Genomic DNA, 16,330 nt, shown 5'->3' with positions numbered 1-16,330 from the left:
TATGATTAGTATAATCAAGGTTCTACATTGTTAGAGAAGAAAGTGAGTATGGAATCTTTTAAATGGTTTAAACAGCAAAGTCAAGAGAGTAAGGATAAGTGGACAGTATAATATCATTGTGGAGATGGAAGGAGATGTTGTTATCATAATTACCAATTGGTATCAGAGCCACGATCTAAGCCCAAATGGCAATGTGTTAGAAAAACCTACATATTTCAAACAAAGAAAATTTAGTGAACCTTATCCCCTCTACTTGTTAAGAACAAATGTGATTCGTGCTCATGCTTGTGCTCTATTTTAATGGACTCAAGATATGCCTCCGAATTGAGTAAGTTGTTCTCGTGATTGAGTGTACGCATTTCTTCAAAGGGATCTCTCACATGATGTTTATCCAAATGAAATTCTCACATGAGCTAAGAGGGGAAGTTGTTTCATTAGTAATGAGACCTTTTGGATGGTCCAATATTAATCTATCTAAATAAAAAAAATTATTCAATTTAGGCGCCACTACCTCATAAGATCCATAATGTGAATTCTAAAATTGGTTTGCCCTTTAACCAATTGCTAGATATAAGTTCAAACTACTTTTACAAAATCTCTCATATAACAAAATGATAACTGAACACCAGATGAGATCCTTGGCTCCCAATACTACCAATGACATCATATGAGCTTAAGGTAAAATATTGAGTATATTTTGTATAAAAAGGAGTGATGTGGCATTTATGTTTTTCGTTTTTTCAAAAAAGAAAAAAAAAAAAAAAAGAACTATAACATTTGTTAATGTGTAAACATTGTAATTTAACGACAAGACAAATAAAATGGAGTGTACCTATGGCGTTAATGCTTGGGACAAGCAATTAGTGTATAAAACGGATTCCACAAATACAATCAAAATGAAACAATTTGGAAAACTCCTAATAGCAAATAATAACAATAACTTAGCCATTTTTACAACAAACAATTCTGAACTCTGAGAAAACAAATAAACCCATTAACCACAAAAACTCTTATATAAAAAAACTCACCACCCTTTGCCAAAAGGAGCATAGTTCAACTGACATACGAATCTGTTAGTGACAAAGAAGTCTGCAATTCAAATCCCTCTATCCCTACTATACTAAAGAAAATAAAAGGATCACCACTCTTTAAAGACTGCTCGCACTTTTGCATAGATAGCAGTTCCACTTCCGGCCATTCAAAACTTCCAAAACAAACAATTCATAATTTAAACCTCCAGATTTGGCATCAGACTATGAACTTCAGGTGATAAGCAGTAGATTCTTTCCTTTACCAAACAAGTCATGAATTGAGCTAACCTCATAATGCATATTCCCATGTATATTTAAGGAAACCATACATAGTAGGCCCCCTTCATGTTGAACCGAGATTATGCTTCTCCAAGATAGAAATGATTTTCCATGCAAGGATTTCATCTGCAATTAGCCAACTACAGCAACAAAATACTATAGTAGATTCATTTTCAATTCTATTTGTAGTTCTGTAAGGGCAATCTTCCTTTGAACAAATGGACAGTGTAAATGATTCAACTTGAAGATACTCACCAAGATTTTGAACATTCTTGTCTGAAAGTTCACTTGAAAGCTTTGAAAATAGCTGGGAAAGCCATAAAGATTTTCTAGATAAGCAATCCATAACATGGGTCTCCTCTAAGTTTCCAAAATATATGGGTCTACAATTAGCAAACCTAACCTCATGCTCTTGTTCTCCCAAGAGTAGCAGTACTTCATCCTGGTGTAACACCTTTGTTTTCTTACCCTTTTCCATCACCAAGATCCCTTCGTTCACTCTATCATCACTTACCTGTAGCTCTGGACCACAACTAAAACTAGAATCAAACTTGGTGTCCAAATTTCTATTCAAATACTTGAAATGGTGATTCGAGCATTTGCGTATAAACACGCGTGAAGTTCCTCCTGCTTTGCAACTTAAATCTTTTAAATTAGGATCAACTTTATTGTTCAGGTTTCTTTTCAAAAACTTGAAATTAGGAGTTGAACAACTCTGAATAAACATCCTTGAGGCTTCTGCTTTGACAGAAAGAGTTGAAGAAATGGATACGGTTTCATTATTTGCAGGATCATAACATGGGATTCCGAGTTCAGAATGAATCCTCTGCTTTAAAGTAGCCATCTTAGGCTTCTCTCCATGTACAAGTATCACGTGCTTCGGACTAAGGAACTTCACAAGATCCATAATTCCTTTGGAATCAGTATGTGGGCTGAATGCCAGTTGGTGAATCTGGGATGAACATATATATAGTCAGGAAAATTGTACAATGATAACATGACTATAAAAAGAATTACATGCATAATAAAAGGAAACAAAAGTTCATCCAGGTCAACTTTAACGGTGCTTAAAATATTGGGTAAATCGAGAAACATTCCCTGTACTTTTGAGTTTTCCACATTCAGACCCTTTATGCATGTTTTAGTCCCATTTTCATTCACATATCTGAATTCATCCAATTGCCCAAGTTGTTCGTCCATCTAAAAAAACACTGATTCAACCAATAATAAAACAATAAAATATAATATTGCTTCGCTTGCCAATTATCATAACCTCATCTCTCATTGTCATGCACATACTCAAAAAGAGGCCTTTTATCTATTTCTCAGCAGGCCTTCGCCAATTATCACAACCTCATCTCTCATTCTCACGCACATAAGTTACTTTTATCTATTTCTCAGTAGCCCTTATAAGTTACTTTTATTTTTCAGTTTTTCGGTGTGTGTGTGTATGTCTATATAAGATCTAAATTGGAATCAAATAGGACATCCAAGTTCAAACTCCAGAATGTCACACCTTTTCCACTCTGATTAACATTTTGAATTCACTTATTCAGTTATCGTGCTAATTTCTTGTTATAGTTAGGGTTTTTTATTATTGTAAATATCTTGTTATATTTTCCTTCTCTATGCTTTGTACACTTGTATATATTCATATCTTTGGTGAATGAATAGAATATTCTGATTCTCTCTCAAACCTAATTGTTTTACATGGTATCAAAGCCCTCTAAACAAAATTAGGGTTTTGTGAACCTTAGGGTTTGAAAATTTAGAACCCATTTGTGTTACATCTAGGGTTTTTTTGGAGGGGTGAGTTTACACTTTTGCTCACAGCTGCCGTCTTCGGTTCATTCGCTGCGCCACTGTAACCACCGCCACCGCCGAAAAAAAAAGTAGTTTTTCGACACCGCCTAGTCCATCGAGAAGCCCAGCCGCCGATCTACATAACCCCAAAGTCTGGAATCCATTTGACCAGCGTGTGAGGCTCACGTGCCATTTTTCCCTTCTGCCGTTGATCCACGCGCCAGCGCGTGCACCACCTGTTTCCGTTTGCCTTTTGTGGGTTTCCTCGGTTTTGTTGACTCTTCTTGGTGGTGTGTTTGTTTGGGCTATATACTTACTATTTATAAAAACATTTCTTTGGTAAATTAGGGTTTGATTCTCTACTATCTGGTATTTATTTTGAGGTAATGGCTAATAAGAAACTAGTAGTTATATCTGAGATGGTTCCTATGGTGTCAAAAGTAACTGAACACAAGTTGAATGAATCCAATTACTACTCATGGAGATCAAATGTTTGCCACTTTATTAGGAGCATGGAAACGGATGATCACATCACGAAAGAGCTACCGATTGATGCTTATAAAAAAATTTGGTGGCGGGATGATTCAAGAATGCATCTACAAATCAAGAATTCTATTGACTGTGAAATCATTGAACTAGTCAATCACTGCGAATCAATCAAGGAACTATTGGAATATTTGGATTGCCTTTATTCTGGGAAAGAGAATATTAATAGACTATTTGATGTTTGTAAGACTCTATAAACCTGATCAAGAAGAAAAATCTCTTACAAGCTACTTTATGGAGGTTAAAAATACATGTGCAAAATTCAATGCCTTGATGCCAATTAGCACGGATCCAAAAGTTCTAATGGCTCAAAGTGAAAAGTTGTTTATCATGAGTTTTTTAGTAGGTCTTGCACTTAAATATGAGATGGCCAAAGATCAAGTGTTGTGAAGCTTAAATATTTCATCATTGGAAGAAGCTTATACTTAAATACTTCGTACAAAGAAGACACAAGCAGTTATGTCATCTGATTCTAGTAGTGCTTTGATTGGATGCACAAATGATTATATTAGTAATATGGGGGTTGAATCAAATAGCTCCAAAGGTCATCCCAATAACCAAAGATCAAATCCAGGAGGTGTTGTTTGCAATTACTGTCATAAACTTGGTCATACGAAATGTGAATGCAGAAGATTGATGAATAAGGGTCAGAGGGTGCCATCTGCACATGTTCCTTCTACTCCTGATAATCTTGACAAGTCAATTACGATTTCTGTAGAGGAGTTTGATAAGTTTCAACAATTTCAAGAGTCATTGAGAGCATCACCTTCTACTCCCATTATGGCCATCACAAAGACAGGTAACATCTCTAAATGCCTTCTTTCCTCCACGTCAAAATGGGTCATTGACTCTGGCACTACAGACTATATGACAGGTAACTCCAGTTTATTCCCTAACATTTGTACATCTACCTCTTCACCTGATGTCACTATAGCTGATGGAACCTCCACACCCATTTTAGGATCAAGAACCGTCCATCTTACTCAATTAATTTCTTTGTCATTAGTCTTAAATTTACCACATTTTTCGTTTAATTTGATTTCAATCAGTAAACTCACTTGTGATCTTCATTGTTGTGTCTCCTTTTTACTTTGTTATTGCTTATTTCAGGATCTTACAATGAAGCAAACTATTGGTAAAGGGCGTGAATTTGGCGGTCTTTGCATCTTTGAACCACAAACACTTACAGCCATCACATGCTCTAGCGTGTCATCTCCTTTTGAAGAGCATTGTCGTTTGGGTCATCCATCTATCTCTGTGTTGAAGAGTCTTCGTCCACAACTTCAACATTTGTCTTCTTTAGATTGTGAGTCATGTCAGTTTGCTAAATTTCATCGTTTGAGTTTGTATCCTCGAGTCAATAAACAAGCTAGTGCTCTTTTTAATTAGTCCATTCTGATGTGTGGGGTCCATGTCCTATTGAGTCCAAAAGAAGGTTTAGATATTTTGTTACATTTGTCGATGACTATTCTCGTGTTATGCGGTTATATTTAATGAAAAATCGTTCTGAGTTACTTTCTCATTTTTGTAACTTCCAAGCTATAATTTGAACTCAGTTTAGTGGTTCTCTTAAAATACAATGGAGCGATAATGCTAAGGAATATTTCTCTCATGCAGTCAAGTCATATTTAGATTTCCATGGCATTTTTCATCAATCTTCTTGTGTCAATACTCCAACGCAAAACGGTATTGCAGAATGAAAGAATCGTCATGTCCTCGAGACGGCCAGAGCCTTGGTGTTTCAGATACATGTTCCAAAATCCTTTTGGGCTGATGCTATTTCCACAACTTGTTTCTTAATAAATTGCATGCCCTCTTCCATTCTTAGGGATGAGATACCTTTTCGTACTTTATGCCCCAAGCAACATTTGTTTCCCATTCAACCCAAAATATTTGATTGCACTTGCTTTGTTCGGGATGTTCGGCCTCAACATACCAAGATAGATCCAAAGTCCTTAAAATGTATTTTCCTTTGTTATTCTCATGTTCAAAAGGGGTATCGGTGTTATTGTCCTAGTTTAAATAAATATTTCATCTCTCCCGATGTCACTTTTTTTAACATTCCTCATTTTTTTCATCGTCATTTTTCTCTTCGAATAAGAGTCAGGGAGAGCATAAGGAATTACAGGATGACTTCCTTGTCTACACAGTTATTTCTCCTTCTGATCCTCTTCTTGATTCATCTCTACCTGTGGCTACCTCTACTCTTCCACCCATCGTTAAGGTCTATACTCGATAACAAACTCCTTCAGTTTCATGCCTTGTACCAAAAATTTCTTCGTCTCCTTCGATTCCATGCCCTATGCCAGAGTCTTCTTCGTCATTGGATCCAGAAACGAGTGATAATCTTCCTATTGCTCTTCGCAAAGGTATACGTACATGTGCTCATCCTATTTCCTCTTTTGTTTCATATAACCATTTGTTGTTTTCCACATGTTCATTCATTGCATCCTTAAAGTCTGTTTCCATCCCTAAAACTGTTCAAGAAGCTTTGTCTCATCCTGGTTGGCGTGCCGCAATGGTGGAGGAGATGATTGCCTTAGATGATAATTGTACATGGGATTTAGTTTCTCCCCCTGTAGGAAAGAAGGCTATCGGTTGCAAATGGGTATGTGCGGTTAAAGTCAATCCAGATGGTTCTGTTGCTCTGTTAAAAGCACGCCTTGTAGTGAAAGGCTATGCACAAATATGTTGACTATACTAATACTTTTTCTCCTATAGCAAAAATGGCATCTGTGAGGTGGTTTATTTCATTAGCTTCGATCAATCATTGGTCTTTACATCAGCTTGATATTAAAAATGCATTTCTTCATGGTGATCTTCAAGAAAAGATGTATATGGAGCAACCACCAGGGTTTGTTGCTCAGGGGGCGAATGGAACAGTGTGTCGCCTTTGTAAATCTTTGTATAGATTAAGGCAGAGTCCATGGGCTTGGTTTAGTAAATTTAGTTAGGTGATTGGAAGCTTTGGAATGCAGAAGAGCACGTTAGATCATTCGGTCTTTTTTAAGAGATCTGAGGGTGGTGTCATCTTGTTAGTCGTATATGTGAATGATATTGTGATATTGGTGATGATGCTTTAGATATCCAGTCCCTAAAGACCTTTCTTCATAGTCAATTTTGTACAAAAGATTTGGGCATGTTGAAATACTTCTTAGGAATTGAGGTAATAAGAAGCAAGAAAGGAATACTATTATCACAGAGAAAATATGTACTTAGACTTGTAGACTGAAATAAGGAAGCTAGGGGCTAAGCCATGTAGTACCCCAATGATGCCCAACTTACAGCTCACAAAAGATAGAGAACTGCGAAAAGATCCTGAAAGATATAGGAGGTTACTGGGAAAACTAATTACCTTACAGTGATTCGACCCGACATAGCCTATTTAGTGAGTATTGTGAGTCAGTACATGTTATGCCCTATAGTTGATCATTGGGTTGCACTGGAACAGATTTTGAGCTATCTGAAGGCTGCTTCCGGGCGTGGTTTATTATATAAGGATTATGGTCATACTAATATTGAATGTTTCTCAGATGTCGATTGGGTAGGATCTAAAGAAGACAAGATCAACTTCAAGGTATTATGTTTTTGTTGGTGGTAATTTGATTTCTTGGAAGAGTAAGAAGCAAAATGTGGTGTCACGTTCAAGTGCAGAATCAGAATATAGAGTAATGGCACAGTCAGTGTGTGAATTGATTTTGATATATCAACTTCGTGTTGAGTTGGGATTTGAAATCACCACACTGACAAAGTTGTGTGGTAATCAAGTATTTCATATTGCGTCTAATCCAATATTTCATGAAAGGACTAAACATATTGAAGTTGATTACCATTTTTTACGTGAGAAAATTCAACAAGGGTTAGTATCTACAGGATATGTGAAGACTAGAGAACAACTAGGAGATATCTTCACGAAGGCATTGAATGGAACACGTGTAGATTACCTACGTAACAATTGAACATGATTAACATATATGCTCCAACTTGAGGGAGAGTGTTATAGTTATATTGTTAGGGTTTTCCATTATTGTAAATATCTTGTTATATTTTCCTTTGCTATGCTTTGTACACTTGTATATATTCATATTTTTTATGAATGAATAGAGTATTTTGATTGTCTCTCAAACCTAAGAGTTTTACACTAAGCTTAGAAAAATATTGGAATTATCAAAAAGATTCAATTTAACCAATCTCATCCACATAAGCTTTTAAGATTTTGAGTTTAGTGCAATCCAGAACTAATGCAGATTTTAGTGGGGCCTCATTTATTTTTCGTTGTTCCTCACCTTTTGTGGGTAAATGGAGTCAGAGTTCTCTCATAAATTTGGTTGGAAAGGAACCAAAGAATTTTTAAACAAGACCCTTTCTTGGTTGGACCATTATAAATTGACTCACAATGCTTACAAAATACGCTCTTGGACCTCGTATTCTCTTGCTGTTCTCTATCCAAATTATTTGTTTATTACCCTATTCAAGATATTAGCTTCAAATAGAATGCATTTATTTCTTCTTAATCAAGTATGAACGGTTGATACTGTTTTGGTCTAGTTATGTTCTTGTATTGTTACCTAGTAAGATCCCTTTTGTTTCGATTCTTATACTTTGAGTGTTAGACTCATTTCATTATTTCAATGAAAAAAATCTCATTTTCGTTTTTTATTTTATTTTATAAAAAATAATAAATAAATAAAATAAAATAAAATAAATAAAAAACTTCTGAGTTTAGTAGTAACTAACAGAAAGTCAAGTTTGATACATAAGCTTTTAAGCTTCCAAGTTTAGTAGTAATTAATATCGGTTAGATTGTATTAAAAATTAAATTTAATGTAACCTATAGAAGACATGATGCCAACTAATTTGATATCCAATGTTTTATCATCTTCTAAAGTGGGATCATCTAATTGATCAAATTTTTCGTTCACATGTCATCGCCATGTGGACATGCTTCAAATCTGAGGGGAAAAAAGTGGAAAATGTAAATTTGAGCGGTTGTGATAACCTTTTAGCTTTCTTGGGGACAATAACAAAGAAGTTGAAATCATGGTTGGAAATGTTTTCAATCTGAAATACAAGAATGTTAGTACCATTGCACCATTCATTGTAAGTTAGTTGTGTCTTCCTAGTTTTCCCTTAGGTGAACAATAGTCCAAAAGCTATATTACACAATGTTCATGAAGCATCAAAAACTACCAAGTGTGAACCTCTAAGAAACATTAAAACCCAAATTAAGATGCAATTGTCGCCTAGGTAAGGGAAGCGGAGGGTTCGTGATTCTAATAAACTAGCAATCATATTCATAAAGGAAAACACAACGTAAGGTCTGGTAGATACTAGCCTGGCATTGCACATCAATTTGAGTGTCCTTGTCCAGATCAATTTTGGTGGGCTTGCCTGACATTAACTTGTGTCCAACAGTTCCAGCCACACAATACCTACATAAGATAAAGTAAAATGGCTTTCAGATGGCAATTTCAAAATCACATTATGCTTGGATATAAGACCATCCATATACATGACCAAACACACACTATGAACAACATATGCAAAAATTGGAATAATCATAATAAGTAAAAATAAAAATAAAAATAGAAGGAAAAAAAGGAAAGAAAGAAACAAGGGCTGAAAAAGTGAAAGAAAAAAAGCAGTCACAGAAATTGAATGACTTTATGGTTTATCAAAGAACAAGCCTGCAAAAGTACACTTGAATACTGAAGAAAAAGCATCAGCCAAAAGTGAGTAGCCGTAGTCAATACCCAGGTAATGTGATCAGATTCGATTTAGAAGGTGCCCAGCGCTTAAAAACTTCAAGAGAAAACCCACCACTGATCATCCCTGGTGTAGCAAAGAGAATACAAGGTCCAGGAGCATCAATCATAGAACGGTCGAACTTTTGAACTGCAACATGTGGCCCAAGTTTACAACTTATATAAGCATTTCGTCAGTAGCTAAAATGTAATATGACATGTGTGATGCGTAATCAAACCTTGAATCCAACAACAGACTCACAGAATTGGGATAAATGTGCTCTATGTTCAAATTTACTCAGACGGGGCATACTTACTGATTTAAGAATAATTGTTTTTAGCAAACATGACTTAATTTAAACTTAAAAAAATTGATAAAGACACGTTTGGAAGACTTTAGAACAAGTGCTTTTAGCAACAATGATTTGTTTATACGTGATTTCATGAAAGCGGCATTTAATAATAAATTACTTCAATGCTTGATTCCACACCTTCCAATTTTGAAATGTTAATTTCCAGATTTCTGAAGGCATTACACTCAGTAACTAATTCTCGAGTGATTTCTAGTCAATCACCTACTAAAATCACCTCCTATCTACTACTCCTGTGATCCCTTCAGAGTGTTTGGATTTGTTATAGTATATGTGTAGTTATAGGAGTTTATTAGTCGTATGTCCCTTATTGTAATTTACTATTCTCAGATAGGGTTTCCATGTATGCCTATATATATTGAACTCTAACGTATAGAAAGATATAGAGTTCTCTCATATTTTTCTCTAACTTTATCATGGTATTAGAGCACTAGGTATTTCCTAGGGCAATTAGGGTTTTGTGAGTAATTTGGATATTTAGGAACACTTAGGGTTTTAGGTTTAGAGCATCTTGTATTTCCTAGGGCAATTAGAATTTTCTTTGTTGTCGAGACCAGTTGCCACCACTGAAATCCTATGCCATTGCCGCTGCTGCCACCCTGCCGGAAATCCACCGTTTTCGCCACCATCAGTCTATTACTAGCGTGTTTTTTTTTCATCACCGCCTAAGTCAAAAGAAAACCCATTTTCCGATCTACAAGAATCCAAAGTTTGGCCGAAAAATATTCCACGCGCCCCTGAAATTTGATGCCCTCCGTCACACGCGCCAGTACGTGTGGTAACGTGGAGCGCTCGGTTTTTCTTTTTAGCCATCGCCTGGGCTTGTCTCGATATACATTTTCCGAAGAGTCTGTGCATTTAGATCCAACAAAACACACTCGATTGAAAGGATATTTGGATAAGTGGTTATTTTAAATTTTTTGGTTTTTCTTTCTTTCAACTATTTGTGAGGATCTTGTGGCCATATTCTACTCGAGTTCAAAGTTCTTTTGTAAAAGAGGTCACAATGATGTCTAATGTGGTTCGATCGAGGGCTTTATTCACCCATGGTTCGTCTAAGCAGCTCTTCGTTAATTCTGCAATTGAGATCGATGAACTTTAACGGTACCATATATCATCTAAAGCATTTTCCACATCATCTGCACATGCTCCTATTACAACCATTGCTATTTCAGGTAACACAAATCATTGTCTTCTTTCATCGTCTACACAATGGGTCATAAACTCCGGTGCAACTGCTCATATGATAGGTAATCCCAACTTACTTCCAACATTTTGTCATCTATATCTTTTCCCAGTGTTACCTTAGCAGATGTATCAAAATCTTCTGTTCTTGGAACTGGTACTATAACTCTCGATCCATCTCTTTCTCTATCGTCAATCCTACATTTACCTCAGTTTTCTTTTAACTTGATCTCTATTAGTCAAATCACTTGTGTCCTTAACTGTTGTATCTTATTTTATCCTGGTTATTGCTTGTTTCAAGATCTTGTGACGAAGATTATTGGGAAAGGACATGAATCTGGAGGACTTTATATTTTTTATCGACCGGTATCAAAATCAACAAGTGAAGCTTGTTCTGGAGTTGTTTCTCCTTTTGAGGCTCATTGTAGTCTTGGTCATCCATCTCTCTTGGTTTTCAAAAAGCTTTGTCCTCAATTTCATAACTTGTCCTCACTAAATTGTGATTCATGCCAGTTTGTCAAACTTCATCGTCTTAGCTCGTGCCCTAGAGTTGATAATCGAGCTAGTTCTCCTTTCGAATTAGTTCATTCTGACATCTGGGGTTAAAACTGGTTTTCAATATTTCATAACCTTCAATGATGTGGTATATTTTATGAAGAGTTGTCCTGATTACTTCCTCACTTTTGTAATTTTCATGCTAAGATTCTATCTCAGTTTGGTGTTCTCCTTAAAATATTGCGAAGTGACAATGTTGATGAGTATTTTTTTCAAAAGCACTTACATCATATTTAGATAAGCATAGAATTATTCATCAAGCATTATTCTTTCAAATGCATGTTCCAAAGCATTTTTGGGTTGATGCAATTTCAACATGTTTTTTGATTAATCATATGCCTTCATCAGTTTTTAAAGGTCAGATTCCATATCATGTTTTATTTCCAACAAAACCTTTGTTTCCTATTGAGCCGAAAATATTTGGTTGTACTTGCTTTGTTCGGGATGCTCGTCCTAATCTGACCAAATTAGACCCTAAATCTTTGAAGTGCATTTTCTTAGGCCATTCTCGTGTTCAAAAAGGATACTGATGTTATTGTCCTAGCTTGAACGATATCTTGCATCTCGTAATGTTACATTCCTTGAAGACTAGCCTCACACTCCATCTTTACCTAGTACGAGTTAGGGGGAAGATGATAATATCTTTATATACACCACTGTGTCTACCACACCCAACCTTAATCCTTCTCTGTCGATACCTGTCCTTAATTGTCCACCTATTCGTCAGGCCCACTCTTGACGACCACAACCTCCTGAGGAGTGTCCTATTCCAAGAGATTCTTCGTCATCAAATGTCGGACCAAGTGATGACCTTCCCATGGCCCTTCGTAAAGGTAAACGTTCTTGCATTTATCCTATTACTTCTTGTGTCTTTTATAATTGCTTATCATCTATTACATGTTTTTGCATTAAATCTCTTGACCCTATCTCGATCCCTAAAACCTTTCATGAAGTTTTGTCTCATTTTGGTTGGCACACTACAATGATTGACGAGATGAATGCCTTGGATGATAATGGTACTTGGGATTTAGTATCTCTTCCTGCAAGTAAGAAGACTATCGGGTGTAAATGGGTGTTTGCAATTAAGGTTAATCCTTATGGATTAGTAGCTCGTTTAAAAGTGCGCTTTGTGACCAAAGGCTATGCTCAAACGTATAGGATTGACTATTTTGATACATTTTCTCCTATTGCTAAGCTCATTTATGTCAGGTTATTCATTTCTGTGGCAGCAGCTCAAGGTTGGCCTTTACATCAACTCGACATTAGAAATGCCTTTCTCCATGGTGATCTTCAAGAGGAAGTACATATGGAGCAACCTCGAAGAGAATGATAAAGTGTGTCGCCTTCGCAAAGCATTGTATAGGTTGAAACAGAGTCCACGAGCAAGGTTTGGAAAATTTAGTTAAGCACTTGAGCAGTTTAGAATGAAGAAAATCAAATTAGGTCACTCGGTCTTCTACTGACGATCTACAAATGGTATTATTCTACTTATTGTATATATTGATGATAATGTCATAACTAGAAGTGATACATTAGGTATATTGTCTATCAAATCTTTCCTTCAAAGTCAATTTCATACTAAAGTCTTGGGAGTGCTAAAATACTACTTGGATATTGAAGTAATGAGGAGCAAGAACGATATTTTTATGTCACAAAGAAAATATGTGCTTGATTTGCTATCTAAGATAGGAAAATTGGGGGCCAAGCTATGTAGTACTCCGATGATTCCTAATCTGCAACTTTTAAAAGATGGAGAACCATTTAAAGCTCCTGAAAGTTATAGAAGATTGATTGGGAAGTTGAATTACCTTATAGTAACACGACCAGACAACGTATTTTGTAAGCATTGTGTGTCAATTTATGACCTCACCAACAGTAGATCATTGGGCTGCAGTACAACAAATTCTATGTTATTTGAAGGTTGCACCTGAACGTGGGATCTAATATAAAGATCATAGTCATGTGAAGATTGAATGCTTTTCAGATGCCGATTGGGCAGATTTAAAAGAGGAAGAAAATCGACTTATGGCTATTGTGCTTTTGTTGGAGGCAATTTGGTTTCGTGAAAAAGTAAGAAGCAAAACGTAGTTTCACGATCAAGTGTTGAACCAGAATACAAAGCTACGACACAACTAGTTTGTGAAATAATGTGGTTACATCAACTCTTGATTGAGTTGGGCTTCAATACTACAGTTCCAACCAAGTTGTGATGTGACAATCAAGTTGCCCTTCATATTGCATTCAACCCAGTATACTAAATACATTGAAATTGATTGCCATTTTGTTCGGAAAAAAAATACAATGTTTAGAGTCTACCAGATATGTGAAGACTAAAGAACAATTAGGACATGTTTTCGCGAAAGCTTTAAATGGAGTTTGAATAGAGTACCTTTGTAACAAGCTGGGCATGAATAACATATATGCTCCAACTTGGGGGTGTTATAGTATATATGTAGTTATAGGAGTTTATGTCTTTTGTCCTTTATTGTAATTTACTATTCTCAGAAAGGGTTTCCATGTATCATATATATTGAACTCTAATGTATAGAAAGATGCAGAGTTCTCTCATATCTTGCTCTAACTTTATAAGGATTTTCTCAAAATCACTTCTACATCATTGTCAAACATAAGTCTTAAAACAACACAAAACTGATTTGGGGAAGGACAGGTGGGGACATTTATTGAGTATTAAGGCATAACAATGAATAAATGAAGAGGATAGTAATTTGGCATGAAAAAATCCCTTCCCAATATGCCACTTAATTTCCTCTTAATTTATTCATTGCTATGGTAAGATGCCTCAATACTCAATAAATATCCCCCACCTGCAATTTCAATAAGGGTGCCCCTGTATCCCTTATCACTTCACGGGTAAGCAAAATAAGCTCAACATAATAACATTTATTTTATGGCCATTTTTTTAAGGAGCAATTGTTTCCAATCCTGAAAACATGAAACATGTGAAGAAACAGTACCATTCTTAAAGTCAAATGCATTCCTTGTAGAGTACGTCTCTTTGACCTTCTGGCTTGTCCAACTGATGAGCATTTTATAGTACATATTAGCTTGAACAGTCAAACCTGAAAGCATAAATATGAACACAAGAACGTAAAAGTCGAGAACAGCACTATTTATAGAAGAGAACAGAGTGAGAAGAAATATATATGAAACATAACAATTCCCAACAATTTTAAAGAAAAATATTTAGTAGCTATCAGTATCAACGCTTTCTCGTGGTGGTCTATCGAATGATGCTAAAGTTTGATTTAGCCTGGTCCTCCTGTTATAGTTCTTGCATGTATACCGAGTCAATTCACGTATTGAAAATGAAAAATTTTCGATAAGCCAATAATTTAAAACTCAAACTACTTTTGGAAAGAGAGCATAATTGCTTCCCGCCATTTTCTCATCTTTCTTCACCAACAATGGGCCAAAAGAACCATTGTGATCATCATTGTAGTGGATTGTCATTTTATTCTTGAGAAAATACAATGATCGGTGTCCACAAGATATATGAAAATTGGAGAACAATTGAAAGATATTTTTAACAGAAAGCTTTAAATGGGGCAAGAACAAATTATCTTTGCAACAAAGTGGACATGATTAATATATTTGCTCCAGCTTGAGGGAAAGTGTTATAATATATGTGTTATTTGTCCTTTATTGTAATTGTACATTACTTTCTATTGTACACCTATTGGACATGATTAATATATTTGCTCCAGCTAGAGGAAAAGTATTATAATATATATGTGTTATTTGTCCTTTATTGTAATTGTAGATTACTTTCTACTGTACACATTTATATATATATACGCGACTTTCTAATCTAAAATGTTATGGAGTATATTTCCAAATAATGAGTACAATATAAATTCGAATTTTATGTCTAATAGAACTATAAAGTTTCAATTTTGTGCTTAGTAGAGCTATGAATTTTTATTTTTACTATTTTGTAATTTTGAAAGTCTAGAGACCAAATAGACAAAAGCCTAATTGCTTATTTTGACAGGTTTCAGCCTGGAAGACCCTTAGGCATCTCTCGCACTTCTAATACTCCTCAACTTAATACAACATAGCTCAAGCCAAACAAAACTTGCATGTGCTCAACAGTCTCTAAATTTATCCCTGAGAGCAGCATATGACAACACGTCCCTACCTTCACCATGTATGGTTGCTTATGCTAATACAACTAAGCCCTTCCTCAGCAAAAAGTCAAACGTGACAATATGCTTCTACTTCAAAGCTGGCCAACAAACTCAGTCAATCAATCACAAAATCTCCCAATTCGCACAATGATCTTTTTAGCCAAGCAATAAATTGCAAGGATTTGTCATTAAACCTAAAACTATAAGCTCATTTGTTTGGATGGTATAGATGGCTTCTCCTGACTAGGATTAAAGGCTTCACACCCCATCATAATAAACTTACCCATCTTAGTACCATCACAACTTTGACTTCACATTTGAAGTCTACTTCACAAGTACCACACTAGGAACAGTTGAACACTCATAATCTATTCTATTTTGTATTGGAGCATGACAATAGGAGTTCCATCTGAACAATTTTGCATCCACCAAAGAGTTGATTATGTGCGTCACCATCAATGCCTCCACCACCCCTCTCCTGAGTGTTCGATCACTTGCACTTTTGAGTGGCAAGAAAAGTTTTATTTATAAGAAACCTTTTATTGAGAATTAAAGGAAAGAATACATGAGCCACCAAAAGGAACTAGCCCACAAAAGAGGGGGAACAACTAAAGAAAGGGCTGCCAGTCCAGTAAACTAACACTATCAAATAATTATTAAAAAACAAA

At 35.6% G+C, this 16,330-nt stretch overlaps 1 protein-coding gene across 11 annotated transcripts in view; it reads right to left on the bottom strand.

Annotated features, from left to right (window-relative positions):
• Positions 1–897: 897 nt before the first annotated feature.
• The window catches only part of LOC120088145 (cleavage and polyadenylation specificity factor subunit 3-II), a 61,111-nt gene continuing 45,678 nt past the window's right edge, over positions 898–16,330 (bottom strand). For 7 of the 11 annotated variants that reach the window (XM_039045235.2, XM_039045234.2, XM_039045236.2 and 4 more), the window contains 4 exons: positions 14,490–14,594; positions 9,413–9,554; positions 8,995–9,091; positions 898–2,262 (listed from right to left, as the gene is read on the bottom strand). In XM_039045235.2, the coding sequence (XP_038901163.1) occupies positions 1,375–2,262; positions 8,995–9,091; positions 9,413–9,554; positions 14,490–14,594 (1,232 nt within the window). In that variant the 3' untranslated portion in view covers positions 898–1,374. The remainder of the gene's footprint in view (positions 2,263–8,994; positions 9,092–9,412; positions 9,555–14,489; positions 14,595–16,330) is intronic. The other 4 variants (XM_039045245.2, XM_090305976.1, XM_090305975.1 and 1 more) reach the window with 4 other exon arrangements.

This window comes from Benincasa hispida, chromosome 10 (assembly GCF_027475165.1).
Source record: "Benincasa hispida cultivar pf3 chromosome 10, pf3_genome.v1.1, whole genome shotgun sequence".
Lineage (NCBI taxonomy): Eukaryota > Viridiplantae > Streptophyta > Magnoliopsida > Cucurbitales > Cucurbitaceae > Benincasa > Benincasa hispida.
Note: the sequence above shows the minus strand (reverse complement) of the source record. Positions and strands in the feature narration are given on the sequence as shown.